At 45.8% G+C, this 17,615-nt stretch overlaps 1 protein-coding gene and 1 pseudogene across 3 annotated transcripts in view; one reads left to right on the plus strand and one right to left on the minus strand.

The window, feature by feature from the left end:
• SP110 (SP110 nuclear body protein) overlaps positions 1 to 17,358 on the plus strand; it is a 37,258-nt gene extending 19,900 nt beyond the window's left edge. For all 3 annotated transcript variants that reach the window (XM_039856008.1, XM_039856010.1, XM_039856007.1), the window contains 12 exons: positions 595 to 648; positions 3,390 to 3,455; positions 3,961 to 4,110; positions 6,392 to 6,460; positions 9,775 to 9,873; positions 10,219 to 10,361; positions 11,116 to 11,160; positions 14,047 to 14,159; positions 14,839 to 14,947; positions 15,182 to 15,253; positions 15,796 to 15,936; positions 17,003 to 17,358. In XM_039856008.1, the coding sequence (XP_039711942.1) occupies positions 595 to 648; positions 3,390 to 3,455; positions 3,961 to 4,110; positions 6,392 to 6,460; positions 9,775 to 9,873; positions 10,219 to 10,361; positions 11,116 to 11,160; positions 14,047 to 14,159; positions 14,839 to 14,947; positions 15,182 to 15,253; positions 15,796 to 15,936; positions 17,003 to 17,116 (1,175 nt within the window). In that variant the 3' untranslated portion in view covers positions 17,117 to 17,358. The remainder of the gene's footprint in view (positions 1 to 594; positions 649 to 3,389; positions 3,456 to 3,960; positions 4,111 to 6,391; positions 6,461 to 9,774; positions 9,874 to 10,218; positions 10,362 to 11,115; positions 11,161 to 14,046; positions 14,160 to 14,838; positions 14,948 to 15,181; positions 15,254 to 15,795; positions 15,937 to 17,002) is intronic.
• On the minus strand, positions 5,622 to 5,740 carry LOC120597221 (uncharacterized; annotated as a pseudogene).
• Positions 17,359 to 17,615: the final 257 nt, after the last annotated feature.

A 17,615-nucleotide genomic window follows, 5' to 3' on the forward strand; every position in this document is an offset into this window, starting at 1 on the left:
GAGCATGAGCAGGGACATCATTGTGGGCATGTGTGAGTAAAACGGTGCATGTTATTTCACTCACCGTCCCTACTGTTAGTGGGGAAGAGGCTGAACATGCTTATATTTGTGGGTGATTTGGTCACTGTGTCACAAATACAAAACTCCCACATGACAAACATGACTCACAAATAACAAATATTTAATTATCATTACAAAGAATATGTTAAATTCGGCCACTTTAAAACAGATGATCATTTTAACAGTTTCCCCACGTTGCATGGACTTCTATGGTAATATTTCAAATTTTCTCATGGATAAATTTTCACAGCCACCTTTGGAGAAGTTTGAGTAATTTATTCAGTTTTAAAGATGAGAACATGGAGACATGTAAGAGATGGATGGGTTTTTAGAAAAGTCCATTGATAAAGATTGGCAGACACAAGACTAGCATCCTGATCCCTAGAACGATCTTCAAGAACCATGATTCTCCATCAGAAAGGAAGGGACAGAAATAATACTGTCAAATTTTTGTCAACTCAATATTGTCTGAAATGAGTGTGGTCAATAAATATTGCTTATTTAAAAATTACTCTCTTTTGCATTACTTTCTAGATTCCCTGGATCGTGGAAGTAAAGTGTCTATAGGAAAATCTTCTGGAGAAAAGCGTAAGTGTAAATACTCTGCTGTTTTCTGTGAGGGTGGATTTGATGTTACTCTTACTGGTCATTATGTCCATCAGGCTACAAGAGACATCCAAGCCAGAAAAAGCCATGCGCTTTTTAAAACAGTGACTTTTTTCCAACATAGAAAATGTTCTGTACTTTGCAGCAGCCATTAGGATTTTCTTGCTCCACATGACAGCAAACCACCACCCATACACCAGAAGAAAACTTATTTCTCTCTCTTACATGGAGGTAGGTGGTCAGGGGCTGGCTTCATAAACCATAAAATCCAAGGCTCATTCCCACACCATACTCAGCATGTGACTTCCCTTTCATGGGAATCCAGTCAGTCCATTCCAGACAAAGCGAAAGAGACAAGGCCATTTAAGGTATCCTTAAAACTAAACAATGCCTTTAAAAAAATTATTAGTGGTCTAAAGATGATTTTTCAATAAATTTGTTATTTGTATTTCTTCTTTAAGAATTTTCAAGTTATATTCTTTGCCCATTTTTGTAGTGTCTGTTCGTTAACAAATATAGAGGATTAATAATATTAACCCTCTGTATTTTACTATATTATAGTTTTTTCTATTTTTTGTTTTAATATTATGGGGATTTAAAAAATTTTTATATATGTTTTTTTCAATTATAGTTGATATACAATATTATATCAGTTTTAGGTGTACAACACAGTGATTAGATATATATAAAACTTATGAAGTGATCACCTCAATAAATTCAAGACCCATCTAACACTATAGATAGTTATTATAATACTATGTTCTCCATGTTATACACTACATCCACACGACAATTTCGTAACTACTAATTTGTACCTCTTAATCTCCTATTCCATTCAACCATCCCTTCACCCTCCTATCTGATAACCATCAAAATCTTCTCTGTACCTATGAGCTTGTTTCTGTAGTTTGTTTGTCTGTTTATCCTATACTCTAGAGTTTATATATGGCATTTGTCTTTCTCTGGCTTATTCTACTCAGCATAATACCCTCTAGGTCCATCTATGTTCTTGTAGATGGCAAAATTTCATTCTTTTTTATGGCGAAGTAATATACCATTGTAAATATGTATCACTTCTTCTGTATCCATGCGTCTATCGATGGACACCCAGGCGGCCTCTATATCTTAGCCACTGTAAATAATGCCGGAATGATTCACATGATTCACAGTAGTGTTCTAGGTTTCTTCAGATAAATACTCAGAAGTGGGATAACTGGGTCCTTCTTTGTCTCTTGTGATAGCCTTTGTTTTAAAGTCATTTCGTCTTATGTACGTAGTGTTACCCCAGCTCTTTTTTGTTTGTTTCCATTTTCATGCAACCTCTTTTTTCATCCCTTTACTTTTGGTCTGTGTGTGTCTTTCAGTCTGAAGTGAGTCTCTTGTAAGCAGCATACGTAAGGGTCTTGTTTTATTATCCATTCCACTATCCTGTCTTTTGGAGCATCTAAATCCAATTACATTTAAAGTAATCGTTGCTAGATATGTAGTTATTGCCATGTTAGTATTCACATTTTTCTCTTTTTTTTTCTTTTTTCTTCTTCTTACAGAAATCCCTCTAACATTTCCTGTAATACTGGCTTGGTGATGATGAACTCCTTTAGCTTTTTCTTGTCTGGGAAGCTCTTTAGCTGTCCTTCGATTCTAAATAATAGCTTTGCTGGTAGAGTAATCTTGGTTGTAGGTCCTTGCTTTTCTTCACTATGAATGTTTACTTCCAATCCATTCTGGCCTGCAAAGTTTCTGCTTAGAAATCAGTTGACAGTCTTATTGGAGCTCTGTTGTATATAACTGCTTTTCTCTTGGTGCTTTTAAGATTCTCTTTTTGTCTTTAACCTTCAGCATTTTAATTATGATGTGTCTTGGTGTGGGCCTCTTTGGGTTCATCTTGTTTGAAACTCTCTGTGCTTCCTGGGCTTGTATATCTTTCTCCTTTGCCAGGTTAGGGGACTTTTTAGTATTATTTCTTGAAATAAGTTTTCCATTCTTTGCTCTCTCAGTTCTCCTTCTGGTAGCCCTATGATGCGAATGTTGGTATGCTTGATGTCCCAGAGGCCCCTTAAACTGTCCTCAGTTTTTTTTTATTCTTTTTGCTTGTTTCTGTTCTGATTGGGTGTTTTCTGCTACCTTATCTTCCAAATCGCTGATTCGATCCTCTACTTCATCTAATCTGCTAATGATTACCTCTAATGTATTCTTCATTTCAGTTATTATATTCTTCATTTCTGACTGGTTCTTTTTTATGTTTTCTATCTCCACTTTTATGTTTTTTATCTCTTTGTGGAACTTCTCACCAAGTTCATCTACTCTTCTGTGGGGATATATTTTGAAGTATGAACATTTTTAGTTTTTTAAACAGTCAAATTTATTTTTTACCTTTATGATTTCTGGCCTTGAGTTTTGGCTAAAAAATTTTTGTATTTATGGCTTATGATAATCTCTCAATATATTTTCTCTAAGTCTTGACAAATCAACAAATCTGGTTATAAATTTGAAAAAAAATGGCTTAAATTACATGTTAATAATTTAGTTTGTCTCCATTACTTCTTTATTCAAACTTTCTCATTTCCAAATAAAGTGGAGCACTTTTTTTTTTAATAGGCCTCATGGTTTTCTGCTTTCGTAAAGTGTTGGAAAGACAGAATATAAATTGATTTATAAAGTATTGACATCTCAAGCTTATAGATTAATATTTATAGCCATAAGAGATTTTTTTTCTGTTTCAGAAAAAAAGAGAAAAAAAAATAGCCGGTCAAGTTCAAAAAGAAGACAGAAAAAAAGCCTCCCAAAAGGTAAGCAAGAAGTTATCACTCCCTCCCTGGTCAGCAGGGTCTTCACCTAGATGACCAGCATGGCCTCTTCTTCAGCCACATGGCCAACTAAGTATCAACTGGGGCCTGGCCAGTCCCATCCCTATCCCCAAGACTGTCTCGTCAAAGGACTCCTCCTCACAAAAGAAGGAAAATCCAGAAAACCTGTTGATTCCAGTGAGCAAAATAGACATGGTGCTTACATTCTCACTGATACACATGTAAGTAATACACAAAAAATGAGAAGTCAAAAGGGAAATAGAACAGAAAGGTGTATTGTGGCTCTGGAGAGAGAGAAAAAACATACACACAAGAAAGGAGAGAAGTAATTATAGAGAAACAGTAAGATAAAAGTTAGGGACAGGGATCCAGGATTTCCTGATAGAATGGAGACAGGGAGCATGAGAACAGAAGTCACTAGTAGGAGAAGGAGGAGCTTCATTGGGAACCCTAATGAAAACTATTCACAAATCACTATTTGGCCCAGGAACCGCCTCACCTGAGCACAGAATCCAAGAGAAACTCCAAGTGGCAGATCAGGCAACTCAAAGGAAGGACAACTCAACCACGAGCTCACAGATGGTGACAAGGGCCCAAAAGGCAAAGACCAAATGCGCCCAAACATCTGGACTTGAGGGTAAGGCCGGCGATAGAAACTGCCACTTGAAGGTTCAATGAGGGAGCATCTCTCGTGCAGCAGCCAGAGTTAGGTGGATGGATATGGAAAGGTAAGGGCAGAAGGAGAGAGAAGGGCAGACAAGAGGGACGTGAGGGCAGAGCAAGGAGAACAGCTGGTCGGAGAATGGATGCTGGAAAAAGTGTCTTCAGGGTGCAGTTCACCTCTGCTGGGCCATGGGGATTCACATGACCACTTCCCAGTGTCGACTGTGTACGTTTCTGCTGGTAGAGTCACCACTGCTCCACTGAGTCTGAGGGCTTCTCTCTGACTCAAGCTGAGAGTGTCACAAGCCCCAAAGTGGACACATTCTTAGCAGTATTTCTTAATGGTTAATTTCTAGAAGTGAAGTGAATTAGTCACTGAGTCTGCATATTTAAAATTAGCACATACCGATGATCAAATTGTTGCCAGTTTAGACTCCCATTAACATTATATGGCTGCCCGTTTACCTACATCTCCATCAACGCTAGAAATAATTAGGTTTTTCTGTTTTGGGCAAATTAAAAGCAAAGAATGGTATTCCACCAGCGTTTCCTTTTGAATTTCTTTGCACTGTGCATGTGGTTAAACACACTATGATGGTTCATGTTACTGCTCACCAATATTTCAGAAGGTTATATACTCCTGCCCCATAGACTCAAGAATGGCCATGTGACTTGACGTGGCCAAAGAAACGTGGGCAGAAGTGAAAGGGTCACTTCCAAACCAAAGCTTTAGGAGCCTTGTGCTGTGTTTCTCTCTGCCATGGGATCTGTGATGCTCTAAGCAGAGGCTACTCTGTCCTTAAGATTCATGAGTGTCAAGGACGTGGAACCCCATCTAACTTGTGATCAATACATAGCATGAAGATGAAGTAAACCTGTGTTGTTCTAAACCAGTGCTTGGCAAATGTTCTATAAAGGACTAGATAACAAATAGTTTAGACTTTCTGGCCATACAGTCTCTATTGCAACTACTCAATGCTGTCCTTGTAGCATGAAAGCTGCCAGAGACAAATATATAAAGAAATGAACCTGGCTCTATTCTGATAAAACTTTATTTACAAAAACAGGCTTTGGGCCGATTGGGCCCTCAGGCCGTAGTTTGCTGACACCTATAACAAACCACCGAGATCTGGGAGGACCATAATTACCGTAGCATCATCTATTCTATTTTTATTAAGATACCTGTTTTTTAATAAATGTTTCATTAGAATTTTTTTCTTTTGAGAATTAGCTGTTCCTCTTTGTCTATTTTTGTATCAGACTATTTTTGTTTGTTTGTTTAATCAGTTAGGGAAATTAACCCTTTGTTATCTTATTGTACTTTTTATTTTTTTCCTTTTTTTCTTTTTTTTTCTTTTTTTTAATTAAGTTTATTGGGTAATGTTGGTTAATATAATTATATAATTTTCAGTTGTACATTATCATTTGATATCTATATATTCTATTGTGTGTTTACCACCCAAGAAGTAAGCATTTTTTTTTTAACACCTACAGCACCTGGTCTTCCTAGGTGGTCTCTCATCCAAGTACGAACCAGGCCCAACCCTGCTTAGCTTCCGAGATCAGACAGGATCAGGCACGTTCAGGGTGGCATGGCCATAGACTTGTTTTGTTCTTGTCTTGTAACTTAATTGAGAAATTTTTGGTTATGGAAATTTTTTGTTCATTTGAGTCGAACAAGTAAGTTTATTCTTTCCAATATAATTTGTGCCAGAGTTTCACAATCTTGGCACTACTGGCATTGGGGGCTGGATAATTCTTCGTCGTGGAGGCTATAATGTGCATTATGGGATTCTTATCAATATTCTTGGCCTCTTTCAATCAGACCAAAAAAGGAGTATTTTGCAGCATAGACAAATATCCCCTAGCAGTCACCTAGCATTGGGAACCACTACTCTGTGCCCTGTTCTGTTTTAAAAGCCCTTTCTATGTAACATTGATAAGGCTATATCCTTTATTTACTTCCAGTATTTGTATTAAATATATATACATGATTTTACATGTTATAGAGAATAACTTGACTTCTGTAATAAATAATAAACGTTTGACTTCTGTCATATTTTCAGCCTCCCCATCTATTAACATGAGCTTGCTGTTTTTCCTTGGTCGATGCTATGATTTTCCCTTTCTAAGGACTCATAGCCACCTTTCTCCAAACTGGTAGAAAGACAGGAAAAATTAAAGTAGTTGACATATAAAGCATGTAAGTCTCTGTTTACAGTTATAAGTGACTACTCACTCTTTTTATTTTTTAGAAAAGGAAAGGGAAATAGATGTCTGTTCAAGTTCAACAAGAAGTTGTCAGAAAAATACCCCCCAAAAGAGTAAGTGAGTGGGAAGCCGAGCCCGGCCCTTGGGGCTCCCCAGGGCCCGGCCTGCTGTCCTGCTGTTGAAAGCTCCATGCCCCCTGACCTCATCCACTCCCGCTCCCACTGTCCTTGCCTTCCTCCTCCTGGGCCCGCTCCGCCCGTGTCTTCTCCACTCTGACAAGGTGCCACGTGCGACACACTCCAAGTGAACGACAGCACCTTAAGAGTGCTGCCTACCCACGCTACACACCTGCGTACCAGGAAGCAAGTCTTCAACACAGAACTCTCTAAGGACCCGAAAATGATCAGGAGACAGTGACCGAACCCATAAGTCAGGTTCTAATGTAAACTTCTGCTTCCCTCATTCTAGGAATTGGTGAGAGCTCTTATCGGAGCCAAACCTGGCCGTGTTCCTGTTTCTGGGTGGGATGAACTTGCTCCTCTCGTGTTAGTCAAGGGTGCAGGTCTGGTCTCCTCAGGTCAGGCCCTGGGCTTGGCCCTCTGAAGTCTCGTGCCTCTTGGGGTCACTGTCCTCCCCGCAGCCTGCTCTCCCTACATTCACTTGTCTTCCGTTTTTATAACTTACTCCCCCAGCATGCTCTCTCGTCACTCTCCCCTCCTGCAGACATCAGCCACATGGGCCTATTTTTCCCCCTTTAACTTATTATTAAAATATAAAAGGTGCTACTCAAGGTGCCATCTACAAGCCTGTTTGTTGCAGGTGTGCAAAAGTACGGAGCTTGGAAATTAACTGTGACCCTGAACACACTTTTCGTAGCAAGCCCTCCTCGGTGGAGACAGCGGGACATTGATCTCCGTCCCGGTCAACCCTTGTCTCATCACCGGCCACGTGTCGAGTAGCACTGGTGTATCATGCTCACAGACAAGTGCACATTCCACAAGTGTAAGCAGCGTGAGGAACTGACACAAAGGGAAAGCCACATGTACCCTGCGCCCGGGGCCAGAAACAGATCGTAATGCACACCCGTAATCCAGTCCTTACCCACACCCCAAGGGTCGCCGCCAGCCTGGTCTCTCAAAGTGTGGGTCACTCTGACACCAAATTCTTCACCCTCTTTCCAGCTCAGGGCCCCCTCAGTGTGCCCCCCACCCACACACGCTCACTCCCTCCCTAAAGCCACCCCCTCATCCTCATCCCTCCCTTTGCTGCACATCCTCAGGCCTCACCTTGAATACATGCATTCTCTGCCCCACAGGTGAGTCTAAGTCTCCCCGACCTGCCTTCAGGGAGCCCTGTATTTTTCCCTGTGGTGCTTACCACAACTTTACCTGTCTGTGAACATCCTGCTCACTGTGTGAAAGTCAGAAGTAGGTCAGTTTTGCTCAGTGCTCCCGTCTCCTCTGTGCCTCACACACTCTGCTTAAATAACTGTCAAGTCACTACCTTATTCATCCTTCTTCATCAGGGATGAATACCGATATCAGGGCCTTCGTTTACCCATAATGCACTTGTGTGGACTAGAAAAAGCGCCCTTTCTTCATGTAGGCCCAGTCAACACGGGACGGCATCAAACTGCAGCCTAAGGCAACCCAGGAGAGAAAGTGCTATCTTTTTAATAAATGTAAACAAATGCCAAAAATAGAAAGAAAGGAAGGAAGGAAAAGAAAGAAAAAGAAAAAAGAGAGAAAGAAGAGAGAGAGAGAAAGAAAGGAAGGGAGGGAGGGAGGGAAGGAGGGAGAGAAGGAAGGAAAGGAAAGAAAGAAAGAAAGAAAAAGTGCCCCTTCTTCGGTACACTTTCCCGACTGATTCTCGAAACCAGGGCTTTTGCTGCCCTCTGCTGGACGATTGTTGTAAGACGTGTACAAACGGATTCCGCCTCCGATGCAAATTGAGGCCCCTTAAAGGTGCAGTCTTTGCTCTGTGCACCGCGCACACCGTCGTGGGTAGAGACTCTGAGAGCAGTTTAAGTGTGTCCGTCACTTTACAATCGGCAAAGCACTTGACTCTACGTTTTACCATTTAACCCTCAAATAAGTATTATTCAGCTCATTTTACAGAATCAACTAGAACATAAAAGACTCTCATGAGCTAAAATCGACCTTGGTTAAAATTTCAAGTCCTTTGTTCGTTACACTAAGAAAGAAAAAAACACCTCTGGTCTTCTTAGCAAACACTAGTGAAGGCAAGAGTCCAGACAATCGCTGTCGGGTGTCCATCAGCACCAGCCGCTTCTGCCTCCTCGGCACGTCCGCCCCAGCTGCGGCTTAACTCGGTGTCTCTGTGCCGTTACCGAGGACCTGATACGGAGTCTCGTTGAGGTAGTTCTGACACTTTGGGACGAGCACTAGATTCGGGGACAGCGTGCCGGCTCCACACCGCGGAGTCCGGGGACCACCACGGATCCTCTCTGCAGATCCAAGCCTGAGCCCCGCATCTGTAAAATGGGAGTCTCCAGTGCCTTCTCTTTCTCATGGACAGACCACAGAGCTCCCCAGACAGACCACAGAGCTCCCGACAGACCACAGAGCTCCCCAGACAGACCACAGAGCTCCCCAGACAGACCACAGAGCTCCCCAGACCAGACAGAACATAGGAGTTCCCAGACAGACCACAGAGCTCCCCAGACAGACCACAGAGCTCCCTGATCTTTCTCCACAAATAATTTTCACCTTGTGCTCTTTTTCTGTGTTCGGGAGTTAGAATCCCCAATCACTAATTAGGTTTTTTTCCCATTCTGTCCTTCCTTATCTCTGCTAGGCTTTTCATTTCCTCCACTGTGCTTTCCATTTCCATGAGCTCTGTTCTTTAATGGCTCACTTGGCACAGAAGGCTTCTTGCTGGCCACTACTTACTGGTGGGGATCCCATCGCCTGTCCCAGAGGCCCAGGTAGGCCTTCCTCAGGGCTCCATCCTAGGAGGCCCGCTTGCTGAGGTGGGTGGGTAAGGCTGAGCCAAACATAAGATTTTGGGGAATAGATCAGAAAGTTGTCTTCCTCCCTTAGTGACAGCTTCCATCACCACAGTGGGATAAGCAGGATGCTTATGGGATAAAAGAATACTGGGGAACGGCCAATTAGCTTGTGAATTAAAACACATTCGCTGAAGAAGCCCAGTGTGTCCTACCAAGATATTTCGTGTGACGTAGTGTTTGACGGTGGTGGCCTTGTTTATTAGAGGCCACTGTACACTATCTCATCTCCCACTCAAAATAAAAGATTCTTGCATATTAACCAGAGATTGCTCCCCAACGCCATCGACCTCTTTATCGATATTGTGGTTATTATTATTAGAATTCAAGGAAAGGAGAATTCACGAGGGAAATAGAATGAAGACTGAGTAACGCTCAACTGTTTTCTCCTACTTTCAGAAAAAAACGAAGATGAAACCGTGGATTTTCACTCTCCCGAACTTCCTGTGACCTGTGGTGAGGCAAAAGGGATCTTGTATAAGGAGATGATGGGAAAAGGTGAGTTCCTTGGCATTCTGCTCTTTGGAATCCCTACGTGAAGGCAGCGCTAGAAGGGCGGAGAGTACCCACGTGTGTAATCGCTGGGCAAATGGACGCTACAAGCCAGGCTGCAGAAAGGGAAGAGCTTGTTGAGAAGGAATATTCAAACCAGTCAGACACCTGGCGGCCAGGCCATCCCGTCCCCACACAGAAGTCCTCCAGGGACCCCTGCCGCTGCTCCCACCTCCCAGGGGGCCGCTCGAGACCCGGAAAGGTGGAACGTCACCATCGGGAGGCTGGACGCTTAGAGCGAATTCAGAGAATGGAGGAGGGTCCTGGAACGGGTCTGCGTCTGTCTTCCAGGAACCTCAGTGAAGTGCATTGAAAATGAAGAGGGGGTTTGGTTGACTCTAAGAGAATTTGAAATCGAAGGGAAGAAGGCACATTCAAAGAACTGGAAGCAGAGCGTGCGTTGTGGGGGCATGCCCCTGGCACAGCTGATAGAGGTACGACAGTGACAAGGGGCGGGCAGGTGGCTGGTCTGATTTCTTGAGGGATAAGTGGAACGTCGGTAACAGAAGTGTGAAGAGATGCCTGTTAGGATTCCACAGCATGACTGAGGAAGAGCTAAACATTCACGGGGGAAAAAAAAAAAAGATGTGGGTGATAAAGTTGAAAACACAGGTTGGCATTGATGGTGGAGAATTTTATGTGCAAGCAAAGGGTCTCGAGGTCGGGAGAGATTTAAGAAGCATAGGCTGGTGGTATGGGGTCGGGTGGACTGGAAAGAAAGTAGGTGAAGACGTAGACCCCTGTGATATCTCCCTCAGACCCTATTCCATGTGGACCCCTCGGTGAAGTGTTTCCCGGCCGCCCTGTCACTGGCCAGGGCTCCTCTGCGTGTCCCTGTGAGCAACAGAGTATTAGGGATCCCAGAACCTAACGCGAAGCTCTTTCGCTGGGACGAAATCATAAGGATTTTATCCAGAGAGAAAGAAATGAAAAATAAAAGAAGTGGATGGGAAAGGGACTGAGAAAGATGCGCTGACAGGTCCTGGGTTTGAATAACAGGGAAAAAATGATTTCATCAAGTTCAGCGGAATCGTTGGAGGGGGAAGCTCGATTTTCTTTTAGACATGTTGGGTTCGAGATCCAGTACCATGTCCAGGAACAAATATTCACCAGGAAGTAGGAACTTTGATATTTACAAATGAAAAGCCTCCAGAAGAATCTAATTCTTTGACCTCTTCTCTCTTTCAGAAAGGACTTTTGTTCTGTCCTCCACGAATAAGTCTCAAGAGAGAGGTAAATAGCAGGTGAATTTCTACCACATTCTAGTCGCCATGTTGTGGACATTTCACGTCCAAAGGCTCACCTTCCGGTCCTCGAGTTTCCCAGCCCTGAGTCACCAGCACATTTAGACACTGCATCATCATAACGACTGCTTTAGCACACCGGTACATGTGCATGCTGCCATTATTTTCCTAGCTAATTTGACATAGGGAAGCACATAATTCTTTCAAATAAAGATTAGAATAAAAGCGGATGAGCTACCTGTATTTTAGACAAAGATCTGGATATCTGGATGATGACAAAGCAAAGGTGTCAGCACTTGGGTGCCGTAGTTTGAAAAGCAAATATGGACACTGAAATAGACAAGAACAGGAAGGGCAAGATGATCATTCTTGATTGAACACCAAGTCATCCTCAATTCCACATGCTCAGTATTGGGAGGGCTAGTAGAGTGATGTGTTTGAACTGAGCTTTGTCTCTGTGGAGCCTCCCCCCCTCCAGGTGACAATGGCAGGCGCCACCTGCTTTTCTTTGGCCTTCTTTACTCGCTTAGATATGTCCTCCAGACGCAAATCTGGTTCATGAGCTTCCCATGAGATGCGAACCTCCTGCCTAGGCAATAGTGCCTCTCCCATCTTGCCTTGGGTGCTGGCCTGACCCCTGGCTGGATCTATTCCAAGTTTGTAGGGCAATAGTCCCCCAGTGCCATTTCTCATGTAAACCATCATTTCCATACTGGTTCGAAACATACTGATAAGTACAGGGGTGCTCCTTGTAACAGCGAAAAGATGAGGAAGCATAAAAATGTCTATCAGTATTATGAAATTACCTGAGACACCTACAGAATGGTATATTTTTTTACTAATGCATGGATTCATAGTTATACATTCGTCCAGTAGAAAACCACTCGAGGGTTTTAAGGTCTGGAAGCTTAAACCGGTAGTAATATGTTTATACGAATATGTAGCTTTATGACTAAAAAAGTATCTGAAAGAACTGGCTATTCTGGGATGGTTTTACAGGGGACATTTGCCTCTCATACATTTATGTACATGTGGAATTTTTATCATAATCATCTATTACTGTTAAAACCAGAAAAATAAAACAATAAAGATATTTCAAACAGATCATTAATTAACAGCCCCAATACTATAGTTTTTTCTTACCCATAATTCCACATGTCAGTACGTGACAGCCAGGGGCACGCTTGAGTCGACCTTTCAGCCTCATCTGTCAGGAGCCCCACTGGGCGGAGGGTGACGGTTAGTGCTGACTTCATATGGGCTGATGCAGGCCTTTCCCTCAGCCACGGCATACGATGCGTCACATTGCTCTGTGGTACACCCAGTCTCCACTGGCGCATAGCTCAGCACCTGTGAACCATCAAGACACCTGATGCTGACACTGGCCGCCCTGTGGGCTGCAGCGCCCATGACCCAAGGCAGAACAGGTGCAGGCTGCCGGGCTTAGGCCTCTGAGAGCCTCCCTCTGCAGAGGCCTCGCAAGTGGGCAGCAGCTGCTGTCCTGCAGGAGTGTAGCATGAGGCTGAGGAGGACGCTTCGGGGCAGGGCGAGGATTCTCTTGCTGAGACGAGGCCTGTCTGGTTTGAACTCTTCCCCGGGACTGAGGGAGGGAGCGCATGAGCTTTCTTTTCAACTTGGCCAGACCTGGCAAGAGAGGAAGAGGCTGGGGTGAAAGCTGTCAGCGGTCAGTGTGAAAACCAGAGCTGGACTCTCATAGAATGTGATCATGGAGTCGCATGTCCTTTCTCTCTCTGTTTCTTTGTCACAGCATGTGTGTCAGGAATGGTTTCACTCCAGAGCATGGGGGGAGGAGAACCTGGGGTTGGGCTCAGGGCTCTGGACCCACCCAGGGTCTCAGCTAGGAGCAGTGAGCAGGTTGGGCTACCTGGGAGCTGACATCTGCATGGTGGACCAGGGCAGGCCAGGGGTCAGTCAGAGGGCAAGAATGGCCATAGAGGTCAACCTCAAGGACAAAGAAGGGCAGACTGGCAAGTTCGGGGTGGGAAGGCCAGAAAGATCCACTGACGTGCAAGGTGGGGGAGCCCTCTTCATGAAGTCCTGGGGCCCAGTGAGTGGAGGGAGCTGCCGGAAAGCCTCCCCAGTTATGGCAGAGGCGACCACTCCCAAATCGAGGGGGGTTTTTGCTCCGGCTGAGCGGTCAGTGTTGAGAACGGAGAAAGCCTTCCCCAGGCGCTCGGGCTTATGTCGTGGACGGTGCCGGTGGTGGCCGCCTTTCTCTCCTTAGGACGGATTCCCAGACCTCTGAAGCTTTGCCCCAGCGGCTGTCCGTCTATTTCCTGCCTTTTCGCCCTCCACCGTCTCTCGGGGGGCGAAGGTCCAGAGCTTAGATCTCAGGATGTAAGGGGGGTGCCAACGGGGTCTGCGTGTGAAGAAAGCGCGCTCTCGTGCGTGCGTGTGGGGCGGGCGCAGAACTTCTCTACTCAGGCTCGTGCGTCTCTATCCAGCAGTAATGACCGTTTCCTCACGTGGGCTCCAGCCGCCTGGGCTCAAATTCATGTACAAACCACCTGGAATCCTGTTCGAATGCAGATTTTGTTCAGTCCGTTTGCGTTTCTGATGATGCTGATGCTGCTGGTCCTCCGACCACACTGTGCAGAAAGGGCTGAAATGACCTGTCAGTCCCTTCTGGCTCTGGTATCTGTGGCTCAAGTGGCTGCGGGACAGTTCTCGGCACCTGCTCTTGCAGGATTGAAAGGCCAGGCCGACCCTCCATCAGCATCCCGTGTGAGCGCCACAGTCCGGGGGGTTGAAAGCGTCCACTCGGGGACGGGAGGCGGCGGCGTGCCCCGCGGTGTCAGTGCTCGGTGGGTCTTGCTGATCCCAGCGGCACCCGCATTATCTCCCCTTCCAACAGAAAACCTCGAGCAACTGTGAGGTGTGCTGTAGAGGGGGACCACTGCTTTGCTGCGACACTTGTCCAAGAGCCTTTCATAAAAACTGTCACATCCCGTCTGCGGAGGCTGAGAGGTCAGTAAGACGCAGCCCGCCTGCCTCGTGCACACACCCGCCAGGATCCTGGTCACTTCGCTCCAGATAGGACAGCAGGACCTGTGAGAGTGATGGGTGCAGCTGACCCAGAACAGCCTGATGGGTGGCAGCCTGTGTTCCCCCTGGTCTCAGTGACAGCCCTGTGTCTGTGAGCCTGTGGCCGGGCCACCTGGCCCATGCTGCCACCGCCCCAAGGAGCGTCCTTTCCTAGGTTTGCAGCAGACTCCTGTCCCAGGGGGATGGAGATGGGAAATGCCAGCTCTCTGTGTTCTCTGCTTATTCAGAAAAGGCAGGAAACGTGGCCTGGTTCCAATGGGCTGATGGAGGCCGAGGTCCCCAGGGGTTGAGGTCCAGTTTTAGACAATCGGGCCTGGTGGGCAGGGCTCCTCGTGCTCCCAGCCGCTCAGACAGAGAGAGGAGAGGCTGCCACTCGCCCTGACACGGCCCTCCACCCACTACGCTCCGTCTACCCCTGACCTTCAATGGGACGGGGTGGTCAGCTCAGACCCCACGTGGGGGTCTTGGAGACTCTGGGAAGTGTCCCCTTCATGCCCTGGCTGTGCCCATCAGCCATTCTTGGAAGGAGGACAGAGGCAGCTGGAGGAACGATGGCTGTGTCCAGGGCCTGGCCCTGGCTCACTTATGCCCCACCTCTCAGGAGCCCATGGAGTTGCACCTTCTGCAGGATGAAGGCGTCTTCAAGGAGTCGGCAGCATCGCAGAAAGTCTGTGGCCCTGGCAAGACGGATGAGCCCTGAGGAGCAGCTGGTGAGTTGAGTGGGAACCCCGAGCCTTGTCCTTCCGCTCACACGTGAGAAGTCAGCCACAGAGCCTTCGACATCTCGCTTCAGAGGACGGCGATTCAGTGCCCAGACAGGGAGCCTGAACCCCCACCTCACGGCCCTTTGGCTGACGTGGTCGGAGGGGCTGTGTGTCCGGCCGCTGCTGGCTGCACTGTCGACAAGCCACACTTCAATTTAAAGCTGCCTTGATGTCTTACAGAAATGTGAATTCCTCCTCTTGAAAGCCTACTGCCATCCACAAGGCTCCTTTTTCGTGGAGACCCCACGTAATGTAAGTCACATCTGATGATTCTCGCCCTCCAGGCATCTCATGTAAAACTTGTCCTACAAACTTAACGTATGAGTCCCACATGCTACAGCGCAGAAGCTGCGCTGCGGACTCCACCCCACTGTGCTGGCTTCGCCGCCCCCCGCCCCCCGTGGGTCCTAGCCTCGCCTTCTCTTAGATGGGAACGTCTCTCTTAAGGATAGCTTAGGGATTAATTGCTCAGACTCAGGAGCCAAACTGTGGGTTCAAGTCCCAGCTCTACCACTTTTTAGCCGTGACGTCTTGGGTGGGTTCCTTACCTCTCTCTCTCTCGGTTTCTTCAAATGAGTAAAATGAGGGTAATTATGATAGCATCTATCTTATAAGGTAGTTGTGGAGATCACCTGTTAATACAGCAGTGGTACTTAGAACCAAGCCTGGCACGCAGGTGTCAGACAGTAGTCGTATTATTACCCTGGAAATAAAGGCTTGTGTTGTGTTTAAGTGGCATCCGTCTAGTCACGATGGCTGTGCTAACATCACGCCTCTGGTGGCTTTGTACCTAGATGAAAGATTATGCTGAGCCCTTTAAGGAAGCCATGTGGTTGGACCTGATGAAGGAAAGGCTGGCTGAGAAAGAGTACACGATGGCGTGGTTCGTACGGGACATGCGTCTCATCTTTCTCAACCACAAAAATTTTTACAAGGTAAAAGGCATGTCCCACGTCCTTCTCACGTCCTCTCCACTTGCCTCTAATTTGGGGGACAACAGAACTTTGCAAGAATTGTACCAATCCCTTTTTGAAGAGGGCTCAGGAAGACGAGGATTACAGAAGAAAACCTTCCACATTCCGGGGGCCGGATGTCAAAACGAGTGGCAAGCAAGACAGGGAAGGATGCTGGAAACGGTGCCTGGAACAAAACCCATCCTCAGTCCCAGATAGGCAGGCTGCACCCGCTGAGGACAGTCAATTTTGTCTGGCTTCCTCATTCAAACGGAGAGAAAGGACAATTTATGCTTCTGTTGTTCTTCATGCCTCAGAAATACAGATATAACTGAATTAATTTTTAAAAGTGAAATGAATTAAACTTCCAGGATGCTCATGCTTGGACTTTGTTACACCTAAATATCCCAGTAGAGTCAAACGTCACCCAGAACTGCCTGCAGGCTGTGTTAGCTTTATCCTTTCTTGGTAGAGAGAGACAACTCTCAGCTAGTTTGCTGTCCAAGACATTCTTAACATTAGACTCTTGAGTATATCCTGGTTTTGACTCTCCCTCATACAGACATTTCTTAGGAGGTGTCTAAGGAAGGTTTTCATCTTCGCCCAGCTCTGCCCCTCCCTCCATGCCACAAGTCCACATGTTCACGAGCCACAAATTGTGTCCACACATAGAGCTGGGGTACAGGGCACAGTTGATTCAGGGAGCCTCTCAATGCCTGGCACAGTCTTAGTCTTGGCCAATAGGAGGGTCATCCTTCCTTCAAAGAGTGGGCTTTCAAGAGATCATTTTCCTTTATCTACTTCGCATCAAGCTCTCAAAACCAGCTCTTCAGTACAGACCACCTGTCAGATCCCAGCTAACAACCAGGCAGAACCTCATTCATTCTGATGTAGCAGCTGCATCTCCCCACCTCCTCTGCCTGAAGGCTGAGGAAGCACAGCATTCAGCAGAGGGGCGTGTGGGACTCCTAAGAAATACAAGTGATTTAATGGTCCTAATCTTTTTTTTTTTTTAGACATCTGTGTGTTTCTTTTTTTTCTCTTTCAGGCTTCCAACCTCAGTCAGGTAGGACTGGATTTAGAAGCAAATTTCGAAAAAGATCTCAACGAGTTGCTCATTTTTAATGAAGCCAATGAGAACAGTTTCCAGTCTCTTCCTTGACCCCATTCTGGAAGGATGGAGGCACCCCAGCTTCAGGATACAGACGATGTGAGGCCAGTGGTCCTTAGATGGTCAGTGAGTCTGGGATGTGACTAGCTGTCCTCTGGACTCGAATCCAGGCCCCTCATAGCATCGTCATATCCTCCACCTCCCGCAATTATTTCTCTACAGCTAGAAAATTATACCGCGCACCAAAAAAAATTGAATACTTCTTTAATACCATAAATTCCCATTACAGTTCACATTTTCTATTTCTCATAAATCTTTTTACAGTAGATCTGTTTGTATCAGGATCCAGACAAATCCCACACACTGCATTTGGCTAATCTGTCTCTTAAGTCTTTTTTAATCTATACATCTGCCCCCTTTTGTTCTTGACATTATTCACTGGAGAACCTGGGCTTTTCAGCATGTTTCTCTCCTCCCTGCTTGTTTTGTGCGTGTGTGCGTGCGTGTGTGTGTGTGTGTGTGTGTGTGTGTGTTGTTTGTTTTTTGTTGT

The sequence above is a fragment of the Pteropus medius genome, unplaced genomic scaffold, assembly GCF_902729225.1.
Source record: "Pteropus medius unplaced genomic scaffold, Ma_sr-lr_union100, whole genome shotgun sequence".
Lineage (NCBI taxonomy): Eukaryota > Metazoa > Chordata > Mammalia > Chiroptera > Pteropodidae > Pteropus > Pteropus medius.